Genomic DNA, 20,994 nt, shown 5'->3' on the forward strand with positions numbered 1-20,994 from the left:
CTGCTGACTTTTAGAAATCGAACAACTTTTAACTTCGTAAACTACTTGTGTTGACAAGGGTTATAAGTTACTCCAGCAATCTTCCCACATTCTCTACCTTTCTTACCAAGGTAACTGTGAACAGAAATGCACTTGGATGTTAGTATGTATGTATCATAACTTTGCAAATCAATTTCCTTAAAATCAAAATAGTGTGACTTCTATGTGCCAAACACAAACCCAACCAACCAAATCCATCTACTTCTTGATATTAGATGAAGGTTTGCTTAATATATACACTATAATTTCATTTGACATAGGAGAAAATTTTTGAGTTTGAAGAAGATAAGTTGGGTTTCCCCCACCTTTTCCTGCGCTGGTAATAAATATGATTTACTTACTGTAGTACTGAGCAGGGACAATCCATCGAAGTTCACAGCTTTAGAGCTCTCAGCGCAAACTTTTGCTGTAGATCAAATCCCAGAAAATTACTCTCTAGGACTTTCATCGCCTGAGGGTAGAATTTGATAAATCTCAGTTTATTCTTTCTCAGACTCTAACATCCAGGTTCTTTGTAAAAAAACTGTGGTTAGAGAATCTTTCCTTTTTGTGGAGAGAGAATTTTGCAGTGAGACTGCATGAGTAGACTGTAACTTTCTTCTGGCATGAAGTCTTCCTGGCCGATGTGGATCTGTGACAGCATGTATATACACTAAACTCTGTATTCACCTTGCAGATCTCTCAGTGATCCCACTGGGTAGACAGTCTTTGCATGGGTGACTATCCTTCTGAAAATCATTCTCATTGCAGTCATAGCAGGACCCATTCAGTGTCTGCATGGAAATGCTCTATCCATATCTTTTCATAGGGAGAAGAGAAGATCCACCACTTCTGCAACCCACAGGCAGAATAGATCAGGCGTGCTCATGCCATTAGGAAGAGAGCTCTGTGTCAGTTTTCTAGAGCTGAGAAGAGTTCTCAGCCCTGCTAGAGAATATATATACTAGAAAAGTAGAGAAAGAGCAGCATAGTGTGAAGATTCCTTTTCTCTTCTTGGGAAGTAGCCAATATCTGTGCTTTATTTTCTGTGCACTCTGATTACCCTGGGAGAATGGTTGAGTTGTGCATGATGATTGTCAGCAAATTCCTTATTCCACTGTTTTGGGGTTTTATTGTTTGTTTGTTTGGGTGGATGTTTTTAGGGGGGAAGAGGTGTATTGGGTTTGTCGGGGTTTTTTGTATGTTGTGGTTTTGGGGTTTGTTTGGGTTTTTTGTTTTGTTTTTAAGACTGTTGTATGCCGACATTCATTTGGAGTCCAATTCATGGAAGATGGAGCTAGCTTATGATATAACTGAGTCTCCTTTGCTCTCCCTCTTTTTTGAGGGGTAGCTGATGCAGAGCTTAGGGTCCTTGTACTACCCCCCACCTGTCCAAATTCATTATCTGTTACGGTACTAAAAAACTTTTGTCATTAGAACCTGCTCCTTTCTGCTTTTTATCAGCAACAGGAAAAGTTCTCTGTGATATGTGATCCAACAGTTAGGTCTCCCAGCTGTTTTTTCTGTAGACTGTTCTGCCATCTCATACCTCATTTTCCCTATCATTCTCTAATCTTCAGATGGTCCCCAGCACAGTTCGTACAGACAGCTGATAAATTCAAAAGCAAGGTTATCGTGAAGAGACTGAAGTCATTCAGTGAAGCGAATAGTAGTAAAGCCTAATCTGGTACTAAGAGGGGTTTCATGCTTGTTCTACTAGAGTAGACAGTAACTCTGGCCTCTCTGTGAAATAAGCACCTCATCTGTACTTCTCTCTGGAAGCTGCCTTGTTCTTACTCTTGCCAAACAAAGGAATCTGGTACAAACTATGGAATAGTGGTGCTGCAGTTTTATCTGGAAAATTCACAGCCCTGCACCTAGATGCTTGTGCAAATGTAGAGAAAGAGAGATTCCTCACCACTGTCTGGAGTTACTTGAGGTGCATAGTACATGTGTAACTTAGTTTCTGGCCTCTGAGCCATTCTCATCAGTCTTTCTAGGATTAATCTATGACTGGAATGCTGCATGTAAAAGAAGCCAAAACTGCTGCATCTTCTCTGTCTTACTTGTGGTACAGGCACAAGTGAGTGCAGATGTGTGTCATCTGCAGACATTGAGAAAGTCATTGATGTTTAGGCTGTAAAAATTCCAGATCCAGGGGCCTTTTATTTTGCTTGTTCTGAGGGGAAAAAAAAAACAAAAAACAAAACCCCAAAACCAAACCCAACAAAAAAACCCAAAAAACAAATGGAGGCTGGTAATCAGTTTCTGAAGAGTAGTGTTACTTGAATAGTATAATTTGATTTGATGTAGTATTTGATAACCTGGTTAAGCAAGCCTGCGTACCAAAACAATATAAACAATACGAGGTTTTGACCTGTAAAGATCTCTCTAAAATTTTGTTCAGTCTGTTGGGTTTCCTTGGGTTTCCTTTTAAATGCTGTAGGCTGTTGCTATTTCTTTGTTCACTCCTGCCATATGCATCTATTTGCCTGCTTAAATTTTTCATTAAAATTTTAGGACTGTTTTTGGATGAAGCTTTTGTTAGTATATACTGTATAATTAAGAAATGAGGGATTCTGTAGCAGTTTTTTTTCTGTGGCTTTGCTATAAATGGAACATAGCGATTAATATTTTGGATCACTTGAAAGGATTAAAATGAAGAACCGAGCCTCACCAAGAAACCTGGTGTATCTGATTAGTGTCTCGTGTACCATTCAGCTTTCTCTTCTTCAGTTGGCTGGGAATCACAGACAGAACCAGGGAAGTTGGTTACACTGTGATGACTTTAATTTTCTTTGGAATGACCAGGTGCTGTCAATAAGAGCTTAGATAAGAGTTGCCTTTTGCAGATCATATGCCTTGTATCTGGCATTTGTACTGACAGTGTTATTTGCAAACGTCAAGTACAGATTACTTCTCAGTAGTTCAATTTGCTGTTTCTTAAAGTACCTTGAAAATCCAACCTGTAGCATGAAGTGATTGTCTAAATGTTTTACTTCTGTGAGTGCCAAAATAGTATAAACATTTTTTGCTCCATTTCACTTTATTCAAAGGCTGAAGATGCTGTTTTCCAGGAGTTCTGTGAAGAAATTGGTATAGAAAATATTCGTGTGTATGAACAAGAACATGTGAGGCAACAAGAGGAGATTGATAAGAGAAGGTGGTATTTGTAATTGAAATGTAAAAAAGGTGGTTTGTATTAGATTGGGCGCATTGATAAATGAGTAACTGCATCACAGGAAATAGCACAAAAACCTAGAAGACTAAAAAGTTGTATTATTGCTGCAAAGATTAGTTAGCAGTTGCACTGCTATGGTTTGGGTTTATTGGACAGTTACAGGCAGTGACATTTTGCTACAAACTTGAATGGTAAAATTTACTATTTTGGTAGCACTTGTGTAGAAAAATAAAGCAAAGAATAGTTTTCTAAAATCCACATTGAAGAGTGGCTCTATCACAAATTGAGGATGACATGAAGGCTCACTCGTATCAAAAATCTGAAAGGAGAACTGGGTGTAAGGTGCAGTGATTTGGTATAGGAACATACTATTAAGGACAACAGAATCTTAATTTTCTCACAGGCGATCTCAACTGGTATTCCCTTCAAACAGGCACATGTCACAGGACCACAAATTTGTATCTTACAGAGTTAGAATGTTAAAATAAACTGTCTGCTTGTACTACAGGCGCTTTCAGGCAGATGATAGTTTGTGCATTTCCTGACATTATTTATAGAAAATACACCTTTTCTACATGACTAGTGTAATGGCTAGCACTGAACTCCATTTTCTTTTCAGCTATCTCTTCAGCTGCTAAGAGACTCTCTGACTGGTTTTCAGAAACTGGTCCAAATGTATGTTTTTGGCTAGGGCTGCAGTGAGGTAGTAGTGCAGTGCATTCAGTTGCAGGTAAAGCACCTGCTGGCTGAAGTAATTTGATCATTTATTTATGTTTGCAAGAACTGAAGTCTGGTGAAGTATAAGAAATTAGTAATAGAACAGTGAGAAGAGGAGCTTTTTGCATGGCCTTAAGCTACACTGCATATATGGCCTTGGCCTTGCTTGTGCCCTAACTTGCCATTATTAGTCCTGTAAGCCTGTGCTATGGCGCCTTCTTGCCCAGGTCTGAAGAGCCTGTAGCTGGTGTTGTGCCGACCCTTTTGTCTGAACAACAGATGCAGCACTAGTAGTAAATCATTTGGGAAGCTCAAAGCTCAGAGGCAGACAGTAACAGCTGAGAGTAACACCTTTCTGTAAACAGCTGCTTAGTTTTACTTCCGTCCTTTATCACAGCAGCATGTGAAGAAGTTTCTGCCATTGTACCCTTATAAACAAATACAGGTCTCCATTGAGAGATGGTAAGAAAGGCTGAATATGGCTTAAAAAGCTCTGGTCTCATGCTTCTTAATTGCCATCTCCCAACTGAGATAGGTTCCTTATAATGTTGAGATAAATGTACATGCCAGCTGACTAGGAGGCTTGCGGAGGCTGAGCAGGGAGCGCAGGCATTGGATAAATACACAGCATCAGTGTAGCTTTTGCCCAGCTTATATCTGCATCTTTTACAGGTATATCATTCATACTGAGGTACTTGAACTTTCCATATTGAATGTGGCCATACTGTATCTTTATATTGTATTTTTTGAACTATTATCACTGTATTTCTGTAACTTCCAGTATATCGACAGGATGTGGTGTAGTGGAATCAATGATCCAAATGTATGCAAATTTTTGTGTTCACGTAGAAGATACAAAAATGCTATCTAAATAGGCAAAGTGAAAATGTAGCTTACAATAATTTAAAGTCACAGTTACTAGCCTGCTTTGTAAGTGTTGGTTTGAAATACTGTACTTTGACTAGACTGGAGTTTGAAAATCAGAAGACAAGACTAAACATTCAGCTGGAATATAATCGTGATCATCTACAAAAATTAACAAACACAGTCAGCAAGTTGAGGGAGACCATTCATAAAGATGAAGCTGAGATTACCGGGCTACAGAAGGTAACTGTAAAATACATACACGTATATATCTGTATCTACCTCTGTCTGGGACTGAGAGGAAAGAATGCATTGAATTACAGTTTTGAATAAACATAGTTGATGTTATTGAGTAATTCTTCTAGGACTTAATTCACTGTTGACTTAGTAAATATTAAAAAAATGCAGTTGCATATTGTCATTTTAACTTGGAATAACCTGTCGTATTAGGGTACTTATTAATTATTTAAAATAAGCTTACTAAAAATTAAATTTGGGATTACTGTATGTACAGCGTTCTCTTGTGTTTAGTTTATAGGAAAAGGCAGCATATGACTACAGGTAAAACTAGTAGCATGTGGCTGAGATTCTTTGGAAGCTTTTATGAGTAATAGTAACAACTCTGGTGCTTTGCATCTTCAAGGTGCTTCACAGCCACTAATAGAATTAAAATAGTTCTATGAAAACTAATTTAGATTTTTAGTTGAAATAATATGTATGGATTCTTGCTTCGTAGTGTTCTTTATTCATAAGTAAATTTTTGTGTGTTAATGTTGCTTGTTAAATAAACTATGCTTGTGGTGCACTGGAAAGTGAAGGAGAAAAGATGTTGACGTCATGGTCAGTATATGAATGGTAGGCGTGATCCAGGAAGTACCTATCGCTACTTGGTTATCGGTCAGTGCGGGTGGTGAGCAATTGCATTGTGCATCACTAATTTTGTATATTTTATCATTATTATTATTATTTTCTCTTTTCTGTCCTATTAAACTGTCTTCATCTCAACCCACGAGTTTTTCTCACTCTCACCTTCTGATTCTCTCCCCGCCCCACTGGCAGGGGGAGTGAGCGAGCGGCTGCATGGTATTTGACTGCCTGCCAGGGAAACCATGACAGATGTGTAATAGTGCTTTGAATAAAAAAACAAAAGTGAAATGTAAAACTGCCCCAAAGTGGGCAAAAAACCCCACATGCATCACTTGAACTCTGTATTTTAACATTAGAAGACATGTATTTCTGATACTGAGGAAAACCAACAGACCCTTACTCAGTCCTGCACAAAAACATGTCTGACTTCATGCCTGTGTGCATAATTTTTCTGAAATATGACTTTGAGCAAATTCAGATATTTCGGTCCTGGAGAAGGATTGTTTATATTAAATTCTGAAGGTACTTTGTTCGGATACTGCAACAGCAGTAAGTCTTGATTAGGTTGCCATAACACTAGTCTCTTAAGGACCATGTCTTCATGCGTGTATCATTAGGTTTACTGTGTTCTACCACCTAATTTCTAGCAATTTACTAGTAGTGTGGGTTATATAGGGGAAGACTAGAGTATACCTCCACAGATTCTTTGTTCTCTGCGGATTACCTCAGGATTTATCTTTAATGAACAATACTTGTTATAGGATTTCAGGTTACCTTAGGTGTTGCTAAATGTGTGGCAGATACATCTATCTGGTACAGCAGATGGGATCCTTCTTGCGGGGCTAAGGGACTAACTGAGGAAAAGGGAGTAGCCTACAGATCATAGGCGTCCTAGGATCCCTGCCTTGCTTGCTGGCTTTATAGTTTAATCCGGTACAGTCACAAATCCGGAGCTGGCTGTGCCTGTGTATACAGAACATCTGCATCTTCCTGTGTGTAAGACAGGCTGTTTTCCCAGTGCCTTTCAGATTTTGTGCTGTAACACATTTGAATGTATTTTAACAGGTTTAAACTTTTAACTCTTTTTCTTTCTGTATAATAAAGGTTCCATATCAAGATTTTTGGTGAAAGGTTAAAAATGTAAATATTTCTATGCAGGATGAGGAAAAGCTTCTAAAAAAAGTGAATGAAATTGTGGAGGAGCAGCAACATCTTAAGGATAGATTAAGTGCTCATAAATCTGAGGTTATAAAAACCCAAAATGAAGTTGAAGAGTTCAGAAAGACTTTGTTAACTCTTAATAGGTAATTACTAATTGTACTCCTGGGAAAATGATTAATGTGGTAATACTTAGAAGAGTTTTAGTGATCAGATGTTTGAATTTCTCTTGTTCTCTTTTCTTGTGAAAGATTCATTACAGACATGGTGATTTGCATTTACAGTATGCATTAGTTAAAAACTGTTTCTAATCCAGTATGTGGTTCCCAAAAGTAATGTGAATGAGATTATTTCATGAGAGCCATCCCATAAACCATATAGAATAACATATCTTATTATCTACCTAGTGTTAGGTCTTGTTGTGATTTCTAATAAATATGTAATGACTTCTGATAAGTATGTATTAGCTTACAGCTTGATTGGGGGGGCATTTTAAGTTTGCTGGTAGTTTCATATTTTTGTTTTGAGTTGTACAGTTTGTTCAATTTTCTGATTTCAGTGTTCTCATTTTCTCTAGGCCTTTCAAGTGTTGGATACCTTAAACTAGTATTAATTTTAGGTCACTATTTAGTCCTAACTGTCCCCTAAGCAGTTGATTTAAAAGAACAGTATATACTTCAGTTTTCTTATGCTTGCTTATTATTGATGTGTTTAATGTCTCTTAATCAGGAGTCGTCTTTATGTTTTAAAAAACTGACATGTTGGCACAGTATGGTTAGGTAGACTTGTGGAATTTTGTATGAACTCATAGATTGTATGCCTAGTAATTCATTTTATAGTGTATAATTTTAACAATGTAAGACACATATGTGTCTGCCTTATTTAGCAACTTGGATTTTGTTGCAAAGAATCAAGGTGTATTTCAAGTAGAGTAATGATAAAAGATACTTGATTAAATTTTAAAAGGATCAAATCTCCATATATGTTCAGCAGAGCTGAACAGAAAAGCATTTAGTTGTAGTTAGGAAAGGTGGATATTTGAACATGCTCTAGTGTGAACTTGGCAATATACTGAAACTATGTCTGTGCTACTAGCATTTGCCTTGCCATAGAGTTAAGAGTTAATACAGAATAGCAGAGTGTTACCTTGCGTGCTAGAATAGTGTGTGGTTCCCAGCTCCCTCTTGAGTAATTTGGGAGAATGAAGGGGATGGAAGAAGTTAAGTACCGTTTTCCTTTATGTTTGATGGGGATTATAGAGGAAAAAGCCCCCTTTGTGCTTGGTGACTGGTTTTTATGCTGTATGGCTGTGGATGTTATTGGCAGCAATGCTTCTGCTTTTTAATTGTTTTGTGCCCTTTGTGTATGTAGGGAAGCTACAAAATTACAAAAGGAAGCTACAGCTATAGAAACTGCACTGGAAGAGAAAAGATTAAGACGACATAATATGCTTCTTGAATGCAAGGTGCAGGACGTGAAAATAAAGCTCCTGTCTGGATCACTGGATGACATCAGTGAAGTAGAGGTACTTAAAATGTTTACAGAAGATAGATATCACGGAGGAACAATTATTCAGTCTTGAATTTAAAGATATTTATTTTTTCCTTGCAGGACTGTTTGTCTTGCATAGTAATGTTAAAATAAATACACTGTTTTCATGTGTTTGGGCCTCAAGCGTTCAAGAGAAGGATTTTTGTTTATTTTTGTAGACAGAAATATTGTTTGCAAGTATTTTTGCTTGTGCTTGAAATGTATTCCTGTGAAATATGTAATATCGCTGTGGTACAAGAAAATTGGTATGAAGGAGTATTCTAGATACACATATGTAAGAGAGTCAATTCTGAAATGTAAATAAATATGGCATGTACGTGGATTGAGATAATATTTGGTTAATCATCTATAATATAAATGTTGTCTAAAATCATCCCTTTGTCTTTAGTAGATGTAGATATCCACAGAAATCAGGGATAGGCTAAAATAGAAATATTCTTGCTTTCAGAGGATTGATCCTCATTATTTTTCTCAGTCTTCCCTCTTTTTCCAGCGTATCTTCTGTGAGGAGAAACTAAACTTTCTCCACTGTTACAAAAGAAGAGCTGTGGGTTTTGAAGGACTTGTAACCAGTCTGTGGACTTGGAAGGAGTCTTGTTGAACCCATTCCATAGAAAAGTACTTTTGCTGGAGGATAGCTATGAATGAGTGGGTCAGAAGACAAAATGAAGGCAGTGAGGCAGGCAGTCTTTGAAGGGGAAGGACATGAACTGCTAATCATGAGTATGTCAGCAGCTCAGCTCTCGCTGTTTGTAAATAAGGAAGAGATGAAACCAGGGAGGTGGGCAGTAGGAATAACAACTTAGATTCCTAATTCATATCACTCAGAAGACCAGTAAGATGTGGTTCTGAGAAAGTCTTGGTAGGAAAGGGACTGATAATGACATGCAGCACGTGTTTCATTCAAGGGAAAGTAGCTGTTTGAAATCCAGGTCCAGAAGATGCTTAATGCCATATAGAATTGAAGCTACTAATTTCCTCTGAGGCCAACTGAGTGGACGAAACGCCTCGACTTACACACTTCAGAGCCTTTCCTTGAAAGAGGATTGAATTATCATGGGAACATAAATCTTTCCAATCAGGAGATTTATAGTATGCGTATTGTTCTAAATATATTACAAATAAACTACTGTTGCTTTCATCTTAGCTTCAAACTGAAATTAGCAGATATTTTCACTTCGTTTAAAAGGTGCGGTTTTTAATTAGATTCATAAGATCTTAACTAACTGTTAACTCCATTTTGGCTAGGAGAGGAGCCATGGAATAAGTTTGCCTCATACCGTGTTACCACTGGCTCCTCATTTTATATCCTTTTAATGTATTGTTTTAGCAGTTTAAAAGTTAACTGTCATATTTCTGAACTGGAATGTCCTTCATGTTTATAGCTAGGAACTGAAACAGAAGGCACTCAGACTACATCAAGTATCTATGAAAGGGAGGAGGCAATTCAGATAGACTACAGCAGCCTAGCAGAAGACCTGAAGGTAATCTTTTTTGTTTGAAATTATTAGAGATCGAGTTTTTTATTTTTACTTAAAATATTTTATTTGTTGAAATTATTTATTCTTCACCCAGGTCTTTAAATGAAACTTACTAAAAACACTGTTAAGCGTAAGTGCATGTGTGTGGGTTTTGGTTTTGCAGTCATACATAGCGCTAATGTATGGGATTTCTGGATAGGTCAATTTCCCATATAAATAAATTTAATTTAAAGCTTACCTAAACCATAAAAATAGAATGGAGAAATAGTAAATACAACTCTGATTTTTCCTTCCTCCTTTACCTTCTGCCTTTAAGTTCCAACACTACAGGTTATTACTCAAAACTGTAGAAACCAATGATTGGCTGCCAGGGGCCTTGTACAACCTTCTCTCTGTAGTATTTTCAGAGACTGAGTCTTACCATACTTCCCTCTGTAACGGTCCATTAGGTCATGTTTTCTCAGAAGTTTTTTGTAATTTTTTTTTTTCCTTTTTAATCATAAGGAAAATAATTAAATGTCAGAGGCTAGGTACAGAGCAAGGGATGAATCTGTCATCAGTGGAACTTGTCTCGAAGAATTCATCAAGAACCTGTTTCAAAGGTTTTCTTTACAAATCGATTAGTGAAGCCAGCTAATCCTCCTCCTGTGTTGTATTTTAACCCAGACTTCTAGGGAATTTGTTGTCTGTTTTTAAAGGCCTTGTGGAACAATGCTTAGGACCTAGTAAATTTATTCTGAGAACTAAGTCTCTGAGTGGAGGTTTTTGGTTTGTTGTGTTTCCAGTTAAAACTATTCGATGAGTGGGGTACTTCTTCCAGAAACCATGAGTGCTTGCCATATATGTTGAAATGCCTTGGCTTAAAAGCAAATTTTATTGCTCTGGTATTTTTATATTTTTCTTTAGGACCTAGAGTCTCATAAAGATATAGAGGATCATCTGAACCAGATGCAGCAGGAAATAAAATCTAAAGAGAGTACTTTAATGAAGACAGCTGCTCCAAACCTGAGAGCAGTAGAGAAATTACAGATAGCTCGGGACAAGTTCCAAGAATCAATAGATGGTAACACTGAGTCTTTCATACAAATCTTTTGTTACTGTGGGAGTTTTCACCCTAGTTGAAATTCCCCTTTCTGGGGTTGGTCCTGCTGGCTTTGCTTCTTTCAGATACTAAGGTATTTTTTGTGCTTAAGTGTTTATCCTCATTTGTGTTTTTAATTGTATGTAAACAATTTATTAACATATACCTTACTCTGCAGTAGTTTATTGAAATACAGTTTGAACGATTGGAAAGATACTTTGTTGGCCAAATGACATTGTAAAGTATTTTTACTTATTTTCTAAAAATTACTGACTTTAATGATAAGATTCTTTAAATTTTTCTTAAATAATTGAAGGAATATATATATATATATTCCAGAACTCAGACATGGAGTATTACTGCAAAATTATTGGTATCCTCAAAGAGCATTGATACTAAGAAAACCAAGGAGTTCTGAAGCTGTAACAGGTAAAGGCTGGTACTGCTTAAGGCTACCCAGCTTACAGAAGGAATTAGGAGAAGAATTTTATTCATTGCTCCAGATGAATGTGGCATAGAGCAGGTTGAATACATCCCAACTTTTCAGTTTTTGGGCCTCCATTTGAAATGTGGAAGGAAACTCATAATATTGGTGTGCTCCTTGTATGTGCATTAGAACAAATGCAACAAATACTTTCCTTGATGCTTGTTATGGTACACAATATATATTTGTTCTGTGTATTTGCTTAGAGGCTTATTATGGAGTAATTTCAGTAATTTTTTCCATAGCTTTTGAGACCAGCAGAAAGGAGGCCAGAACACGCAAGCAAGAATTTGAACAGGTGAAAAAAAGGAGATATGAGCTTTTTAGCCGGTGCTTTGAGCATGCCTCGGTAGCTATTGATCAGATCTACAAGAAACTTTGCAGAAACACTAGCGCTCAGGTGTGTCATGTTCCTAGGTGCTTAGCTTAAAAGGCCTACTTGATGCTTTGTTATCTAGAATAAGAGAACTTAGTAACACTTCTAGTTTCCAAAACAGTTTCAGTCCTGAAGAAGAAAATGACACAAATAATAAAGACTTCAGAATTTTAGGGTCGGAGGAGGAATACATAATATGCCAAAGCATGCTTGACATTAGACAGAGAAATGTGATCTAAAGTGTTAACAAAATAGGGAACTACTCAGTTTGGGTTAGTTTTACTCTTTGTATTTAGCAGACTTGTAAATTATCATGACACAAATGTGAAATATATTCGAATACTTCATTTTAAAATAACGTTGGTTTACAGATCTAGTGATACCGATAATAAGTAATTGAAAACACTTAATCATTGGTATAGATTAAAAATCATAAATCACTATTGCAGTGCTAGTGTTTTGTGTGAGGTTTTGAAGCTCCTTATACCCCGCTTAAATAAATATTAGTATGTTCACAACGTTTAAGAAACCTGTAGAAACATTGTGTCACAAAAAATTGTATTAATCTTTGCTAGTGTTCCAATATTAATGCTGAAAGTAAAGAGGAAACTCCCAAATGCTTTGTTTACATCAAATTCTGTACATGGTTGGATGTTTAAAGGGCTCAGGCTTGAATTCGTATCTCTCTTAAACGTCAGATTTTGTGTTTTCCCTCAGAGTCAGATGTTCAGTGAACACCTTAAATATCTTGAAATATATCCTTTCTGCTTCCAGGCTGGTCAGGATAATAAAGCATTTCTTTCTTCATGATTACTGGGCACATACCTTCTCCCCTAGACTAAACATCAGGCAGGTCTTGACTTTGCATCGTTCTGAAAAAAACTGGTATTTTCCAGATGCATTGCCAAAATAATTAGTTGGGTGCTTTCTTTCTGAGGTCTGCGATGCTGTGCCTTGATTTGAGCTATAGTGGTAACCTGGTCAAGAGATTATCCTGTGATTAGCTGAGAAGCTGAAACTGCCTACTAGATACTAACATAGCAGCTGAAGGAAGCTGGTCTAATTGCATTGGAAGAGAGATGATTGCTCTGTGTGTGGTGATTACTCTGGTTAGCTAAGGGAAGAGTTAGCTCCAAGTTCTGCCATCAGAGGAGGTGGCCTGCGTTGCAGCTTGAACAGATGCTTTTTAAGCAGCCTTAGCAATTTTTAACATGAAAATTTCTTAAAATTAATGTTTCTTAATATTATTCTATTAATAACATTCATTAATAATGCTTTACTGTTCAGTCCAAAAAAGAGAAGCTTTGATAGATTGAGTTAGTTAAACTTCCAGAGATTCTGGACTCAGAACATTTGTGCACTGAATGTATTGCTCAGTAAAATTTATTTCATCAGCATGTTGTGTGGTAGAAGTACTTTAAAAGAAACTACTGCCTAAGAAATTGTACGCAGATTCACTGCTGAGTTCGCCACCAGTTCTCTTCCATTCCTATTCTGTGGAGAGAGAAATGTCGTTCCTTTCAAATCTTCATGAGCAAGGAATGTATGTGCCCTAGTAAGCTACAAGATGACTTTTGTTAACAGTGTCCATATATGTGAAAACTTCCTCTTGCATAGATACATGCAATGGCATAGAACTGGGAGTTGCATTGCAAGATATTTGACACGTTTACGGCCTGAAGAACACTGTAATAACAATGTCAGGCATTCTCTCAGCAGAGAAAAAGAGGAAAATACGCATACCTCCAACAAGGCAAAGATACTGCAAGCACTATATCTTACTTCCAGGACTATTTACCACAGAAATTATTTTAAATCAAAGTACATGTAGTGTTTTGTTTTGTTTTTATTCCACTGTCTCTAAGATCCGAGAGGAGCCATTTGAAATGAGTGTCAGCTATGGAAATTTTGCTTTTTATCTGTATCTACTTGTGCAGAGGGGAAGAGACTGTATTATTTTATTGTCTCTTCTATTTAATGGGAAAAATAAACCATGTAGCAATTAGCTTGTCCATCATACTTTTTAATGGTTTGGTAAAATGGCCATTGCTTTAAAATAATACGTTTAAGTTTTGGACCTGGGAACCAGGATACAAAGTATAGAGAAAGCCTATGTATATTAAAATCTTTCTCCAGCTCAAAGCTAGATTTTTGTAAAACCAACCTTTCACAAGATACAAATTACACTCAGGTAATTTTGGAAGTATATTTACTTCCAAACAAAAAAGGAAACTGCTTTTGAAGTCTAAAATTTTAATCATTAAAAAAAAATTAAAGCAATTACATAAAAGGTGATAAAATCAAGTTTATTTAGTAGTTGAAAGTTTTTGTAAATAACAAATATGTGGAGCCATTTCCAAAATGGTTTAGTTAATTAGCCTTCTAGCTCCTGGTTTGTTATTAAAGGCATATTCACTGGGAAATTTTATAGTGCTGCTCTTCAGTATACATGAACAAGTGTTTCCTACAAATGAAGCTAACTTACCAGTTTCAACACTAGCTCAGTCGTATTTAAACCTAAAAAATATCCATCTTAATAATTTTATAAATGTCATTATTAATAATGAAATGTATGCGTTTCCAGGCATTCCTTAGTCCTGAAAATCCTGAGGAGCCTTATCTGGAAGGCATTGGCTTTAACTGCGTGGCTCCGGGAAAACGCTTTATGCCAATGGACAGTTTGTCAGGAGGTGAAAAATCTGTGGCAGCTCTGGCTCTTGTGTTTGCTATACACAGGTAAAAGAAATACGATATTATCCAAGTATGTGGCTGAGTAAGTGGCAGGAAGATAGACAGTGTTACACTTACAAACATGTTAAAAAAAATCTTCTAATAGAGTATTCAAACATTGCTAAAGACCTGTCATTACTTCTTATCAAAATTTTATGATAGAGTAAGTGAATCTCTAAAGTAATTACAATGTTTATTAACATTTTTGCATTTAAATGCAACATACTGTCTTGTCTTCTACAGTTTTCGGCCAGCACCTTTTTTTATTTTAGATGAGATAGATGCTGCCCTGGATAACACAAACATTGATAAAGTAAGTTGGTCCCTTTCACCTTATCCTTTCATCGACAATATAATGATATCTTTTGTAGAAGGATGGCTACTTTTCATCAAAGGTTGTTGGGATAAAGAGATTGATTACACTGCCTTAACCTGTTTTAAAATATATTGGGTTTAGGACTGAAATAATGGTTGTATGAGATGTTAGACTAGAGCTAGGTTTAAATTCATAAATCTAAGTGTGTTTTAATCAGTCCCCAAACTGTGAAGTTGAGAAAAATAGGTCAGGAGTGTGGAAGTATACCGCATGACCACGTGTGGTACAATCTGACATGAAGGTCACTTGTGAATTGCTGGTTGGGTTGGTTTGGTTGGAATTTTTAAGGCCTTTTAAGGCTCTTACACTCCTTTCTGCTTCTTGGAGGTATCTGCATGTTGAAAATCAAGTCATTCTGTCACTGGAGTATTTATTTTATATAATTGGCCTACTAAATATTTTTATATTAACACCAATTAAGGGCTATCACTCCCATTGTTTTAGTCACATGAATTCTTCCTTGATTAAAATAGCTTCCTGTCCTCCTCTAAGTTTCATTTTGCTAATAACTATTCACTGTAACAAAAACTTACGATAGAATACAAACAGTAAAGATTGCCAACTGTAGATGTCAGCCTCTGGGAGGAGGAGACAATGCAAGGAGATTGTATGTAGGAGAGGAATCAAAAAGATCTCCACATGTGCCTGGATTTTCTTCTATCTTCCACAGAAAGTAAGATCAAGCTGTATTTCTACTTGCATTAATAGTGATGTCAGTCTTGGTAGAGCCTAACAAATAAAAGCAGTTTTATAAACACCAAACTTTTTTTTTCTTCCCCCCCGCCCTCCCCCTTCCTAATGGAGTTAACTGTGATGTGCCAAGTACACCAGCGTTTGCTTGGAGGGTACCTCTATAGTAGACAGCTGGGGAAGCTCCACTACTTGTGCCTGCCGGATAGAATTCCTTCTTGGAGATTACTGACTCCGCGTAGCACTGTGAGAAGTGTTTTCCTGAACCCGAGTTCCTTAAACAGTCCTTGGGATACAAGTCCATGAGGAATACCCATCATCCATACTTCTGAGCAGATGATATGCCCTGAGTTTAACTCGGTCCAGTGTGTTTCAGCCACACCAGATTAGAGGTATTGGGACTGTAATGAAAATAACAAAGCAAGCTTTAGGGCTTGGCTCTCAGTGACATGATTAGAAAGAAGATTACATATCAAGTGATCACAAACACCTCTGTGATCTAAGGTTTTTAACAGGATACTTTCCTAGTTAGTAGTCTTTCACTCAGGACCACTATGAGTTGACATAACAGTTGAAGATCATGTATTCTGGTTAAATACCAGTATTGTGTTTTCTGGATGTTATTTTTAATTCTGGAGTCAAATGTATCATGGCTGATGACTTAGAGTTACACAGGCTGCCTCCAAGTTTTCCTTTACTGTCTTTCTTGTCTGCTATTACATTATTTAATGCTAAACCTCATGTTTTTGCCTTTCATCAAAGCTGCAGTGTATTAGGTGATTAGCACTTCCTATCTCTGCAGACTTCTGAGGTGGTCTTTTGGATATGAATGTAAAATTCTCCATGGTTCTGTCTGGAGCTGGGCAGGGGTCTCAGATCATGTCTAACAAAATTGCGGGTCATTACCTGGATGACTTCAGTTTATCCACGTAAGTTCCTGTTGCAGTTACAGATGCAGCAGTTGCCAATTATGTACACATTCCATGAAGTTCATGATTTCTAGTATGTTATCAACTTTCCATAGAGACTACAAATGATGCATTAACATAGTTGATGAGAAACACAGTAATGAGGCACTTTGCAGTTTGCCTTTCTGAGTAGGCTCATTCTGACACATCTGGCAGGAGAGATGTCCAGTTTATACCTAAGAATATGCTAAGCACCATACTTCTTCAGAACACTGGGTTTCTCAATTCAAACATATTTCAAATCTGGTTTACTTTTCTTCAGATAAAAATCACATTCATAGCCCACAAAAGACTGTCATATTAACAGTTGTTAGCCAAATGGTTCCTAGGCTTATAACCTTCAGTTGGTAGTATTTTTACAGTTTGAAAGTACTGTATTTCATTTGATGCATCAGCAGCAATAATGTATGTTTTTAAGATGTGTATTCAAGAAAAGGAAGAACATTAATGCAGAAAGTTTAAGTATTGTAAGTTCTGGTCTAATGTATGTTAATAAAAATAACATCCATAAATACCACTTTATGGCCCAAGAGCTATTAAACCTGGATTATATCAGGGTTAACCCTGAAATTGCCTTTGGAGTCTACATTAAGCCTTTAGTTGAGTCCTTGGGGCCCATCTAATCTGACTGGGAAGTTACGCTGAAGTAACTTCCTGCTTTGAAGTTGAAGTGGGCTTCTGCCCGTCTTGTAACCTTCATGGCTGGAGATGCCCATCTCCCGTAAGGCTGTGGCATACCGGCTGCATAGCCCCTGTCCAGAATGTCCTGTTGGGCTTACTGGCCTTCCGCAGTCCTTTTCCTGCCTGCTGCTCCCGTAACAAGATGCAGCGTGGAGGGGTTGGGGCAGGATTACTAAAAGGGCTGCTCTTGTCACGTAGGCAACATGAAGCAGGCAACTTGCGATACAGGCTGTGATGTACAATATGCTTGGAGAGCAGCTGCCCATGTAATGCAGGAAGAGGGTGACAAAATAGTGGTTTCCTAGAAAATTCCTTTAATTGGCTTCAACATCTATCTAGGTATTGTTATAAGGAGAGTTAGATTATTCTTTAAGCATGTGTGAAAAGTGTCTTAAATTGCAGAATAAGCAAAAGCAAAATTGCAGTGATCTGCAAGTACATAATTCACTTAATGTTTCCCTGCTCCCAGGGTCTTTCATATCTCTTTCCTTACCTGTAAGATGCAGTTGTTACTGGAAAGCACCAAAACCTTCAGACAGAGGAATTAACTACTGCAAGTGAGCAAAAATTGTATGTGGAAAATTGTGTGTTGCTAATACTCACTGGTATCCAGGTTTTATGCTTAGAACTAAGTCTTTTTCTTTCCATTCTTTCAGTTTAAGGATTTACTAAAGCAAATCTCCAGTAATTTACTTATAATTATACTGTAAGATGAATGTGAAATATGTAACTCACTAAAGGCAGTTCTTCCATTAAAAGAAGACTTCAATTATCACGTAGATACAACTGTGCAGACAAAAGTCTAATTAAAATGTACTGGTTTTCCTTTATTCAGCATTTAATTTATATTGTGGGATACTGCCTTATTGAGTCACCAATTTGTAACTTAATATTTGCACCTTTATTTTGCAGATTATTGAAAAAAATGTTGCTGTCTGCCGCGAACTAATACGTATTTAAGATCTTAGTATACAGCCAGTAACAACCTTTTCACACTTTTTTTCCTTATTCAGGAACTTCCAGCTTCCTTTGTAGTTATATTAAGTACAATATTTTTTATTGGCACTGGCCTTTTTGTATAACTTTATTCATTGGAGTGAATTTTCTTAGGTATTCAGAAAGCAGCAAACCTGAGGGGTTGTCTTAAGAACATGCAAAGTATCTGTCTTAAGACAGTTTTATTTCTCATTTTATCTTGCTTATTTCATAACTGAATTACTGAATGCTGCAGCTAACATCGTTCAGTTCTTTCCTCATCATTCCCTAATTATAGCATGGTTTAAGTCTGCCAGAACTAACTTACTGAAATATTTGGCTTTTTTCCAAAGGTATCAAGTTTCATTAGAGAGCAGGCACATGAACAGTTTCAAATGATAGTTATTTCTCTAAAGGAAGAGTTTTATTCCAAAGCAGACGCATTGATTGGAGTGTGTCCAGAGGTAACAATTAATTATTACCAAATTTTGTTAAATAACACACGCTGTTTTTTCTTGAAGTACTGATTTACACCGTAAGGGTTACTACAGTGAATCATGTACATAACTGTGTTGCTGGGTTTGAAGTACTTTGTGTTCAGAAGTGCGTGCAGGTACTGGCTTGATGAAAAGATCATTTTGGTAACTTAAGCTCATTGTTGTATCTCATAGTCATTTATGAAATGCTTATTTCAAATAACAGAAATGTTTTAAATTGTATGATCCTCCCTCTTCTCAGCATGATGACTTTATGTTCAGTCGAGTACTGACTTTGGATCTTACCGAGTATCCAGACGGTGATGACCAGGAAAGAACAGAGAAGTACAAACGCAGTTCTGTGTCAGAATGAAGCATGGACGATTTCAGGGCCAGCTGACAACAGCAAGAGCTGTGTTTACAGCTGGCTGTTACAAATCTGAGTTTGAGTGTGGCTATTAGAGGTTCATGGAGAAATGTTTACCTTTCAAACAAAGCAGTTTGCTAAAATACTGAAGTAACTGTTACTCATTGATACAGTTTTGTTAACAAGTAAGAGATAGCCAGAGGTTGTGGCTGAAGTGCATACATTCTGGTATGCAGAGCTTTCTCTTCAAATGATTTGGGGTTTTTTTGCCTTAAGATGAAGGATTACAGGTTCACATAAGCACACTATTACAAAGAATAAGCCTCTTGCTTTTTTTATGAAAAGTAATGGGTTCAGCCATATCTCCAGTAGAGTGTTTAGATGCATGCTGCCACTGGTTAAGACCTTTACAATCTCTCTTGCTTGTGTTGCAGCTGCATGTATTTGCCTTCAGATAGGATTATTTCCTGCTTTTTAAAATGAGATACTGGAATCTGTCCATTATCTTGTGACTTTTGTGATGCCCACTTAAGACTTCAGTCTTCCACTGCGACCTTATGAAAATATTAGTTAACTTTACAAAAGCTCATGATACATCTCTATTAGTGTGATGTAACCTGGAAAAATTTCACCTTTGAGGTATTCTAACCCACACAAAAGTGGAAAGAATAAACCAGGTTCGAGTCAGATGCCATACAGATAGCAGGCCTTAGAAAAAAGTATATTGGTTTGCAGTTGAGATTACTGGGACAGCTATGTAATAACGAAGTCAAGTTTATTTTGATGGCCATGCTTCATTTAAGAAGCAAAGTTAATGAAGTTAGTTACAGAACAGCTTGAGAGAGCTTGAAACAGTTCATCTGGCTTATGTTTCACCTCGGTGTATGCTGAAGAGCTTTATTTGGTTTATGGTTGTTCATAATAATAATTATATCTTCTTATGTTCATATACTAGCTTCCTTTTGTCCACCATGCTGCTTACACACATCTACCTTGTAATGTGTGGCTTACACTGTGCTTGTTGCACACAACTGATGTCTGGAGATGCAGGGTTACTGCATAAGGAAGGACTGACGTGAGCAGTAGATAATACATAACAACATAAATGTGTTCACTTATACTGTAGACAGATGTTTATCAAATACTTATGTTGCTGCCACACCTTAATAAATAACATTATTTACTCTGAGTGTAAGTCATGAGTTAGCATCAGTCCCTTAATTCAGAATCCATTGACAGATGTGGAAATACTTACAGTAGTGTGAAGGATGAATAGAAGAGCAGCCTCTACTGATTTTCAAAGATCTTTGACCCACATCAGTTTTGTTTTGTGTTTTTTTAACCATTTGCTAGGAACAGTTGGTTGAAATAGAAAAATACAGTAAAGAATTGAACAGTCTGAAGAATAGTGAAAGCTACACATTTTAGGTACTGTACAAGAATGGTCTATTTGGCTTTAAATATTTTATTAAAAGAGTTTATGCCATTATTGGAGATGTCCAGGATAACAGGATAATAAATAGTCAACAAGGTTGTTTTCAGTAAGTATCTTACTCCCATTTTAAAAAAAAAAGTAGAAAAAGACACATCTACAGTAGAATTGGCAAATACCCTTTAACATGCCAATTTGTATGGTTAGTTCTTTCGTGGTACTTGGGTAATAATTTGAACAGGGCCTTAAACAAGTTACTCTTTCACTTAACAGATAAATGGAACAGACAAGTTTCAGGTTCTGTCCCTTTTGACTGCATTTTAAACCCTGAGGTAGCTGCAAGGCAATCCCATCCCTATAGATGACTAAAATATATGCGGGGGCGGGGCAAAACAAAACCAAAGGTAGGCATTTCTACATTCTTACTGTGTATGTTAGGAATTAAAATAACCCCTTACTGACTCATCTGCTTTTCAGGACACAAATAAATGGCACATAGAATCATTAAGGTTGGAAAAGAC

The 20,994-nt window shown here is 36.9% G+C and overlaps 1 protein-coding gene across 1 annotated transcript in view; it reads left to right on the plus strand.

The window, feature by feature from the left end:
• The window catches only part of SMC1B (structural maintenance of chromosomes 1B), a gene marked incomplete at its 5' end in the record, with an annotated part of 24,461 nt that extends 5,332 nt beyond the window's left edge, over positions 1-19,129 (plus strand). The window contains 11 exons of the mRNA XM_009578735.1: positions 3,075-3,181; positions 4,882-5,023; positions 6,806-6,951; positions 8,177-8,330; positions 9,742-9,840; positions 10,744-10,900; positions 11,648-11,802; positions 14,363-14,514; positions 14,752-14,821; positions 18,552-18,662; positions 18,937-19,129. Of these exons, the coding sequence (XP_009577030.1) occupies positions 3,075-3,181; positions 4,882-5,023; positions 6,806-6,951; positions 8,177-8,330; positions 9,742-9,840; positions 10,744-10,900; positions 11,648-11,802; positions 14,363-14,514; positions 14,752-14,821; positions 18,552-18,662; positions 18,937-19,047 (1,404 nt within the window). The remainder of the gene's footprint in view (positions 1-3,074; positions 3,182-4,881; positions 5,024-6,805; positions 6,952-8,176; positions 8,331-9,741; positions 9,841-10,743; positions 10,901-11,647; positions 11,803-14,362; positions 14,515-14,751; positions 14,822-18,551; positions 18,663-18,936) is intronic.
• Between the last annotated feature and the right edge of the window lie 1,865 nt (positions 19,130-20,994).

The sequence above is a fragment of the Fulmarus glacialis genome, unplaced genomic scaffold, assembly GCF_000690835.1.
Source record: "Fulmarus glacialis isolate BGI_N327 unplaced genomic scaffold, ASM69083v1 scaffold8345, whole genome shotgun sequence".
NCBI classification, from domain to species: domain Eukaryota; kingdom Metazoa; phylum Chordata; class Aves; order Procellariiformes; family Procellariidae; genus Fulmarus; species Fulmarus glacialis.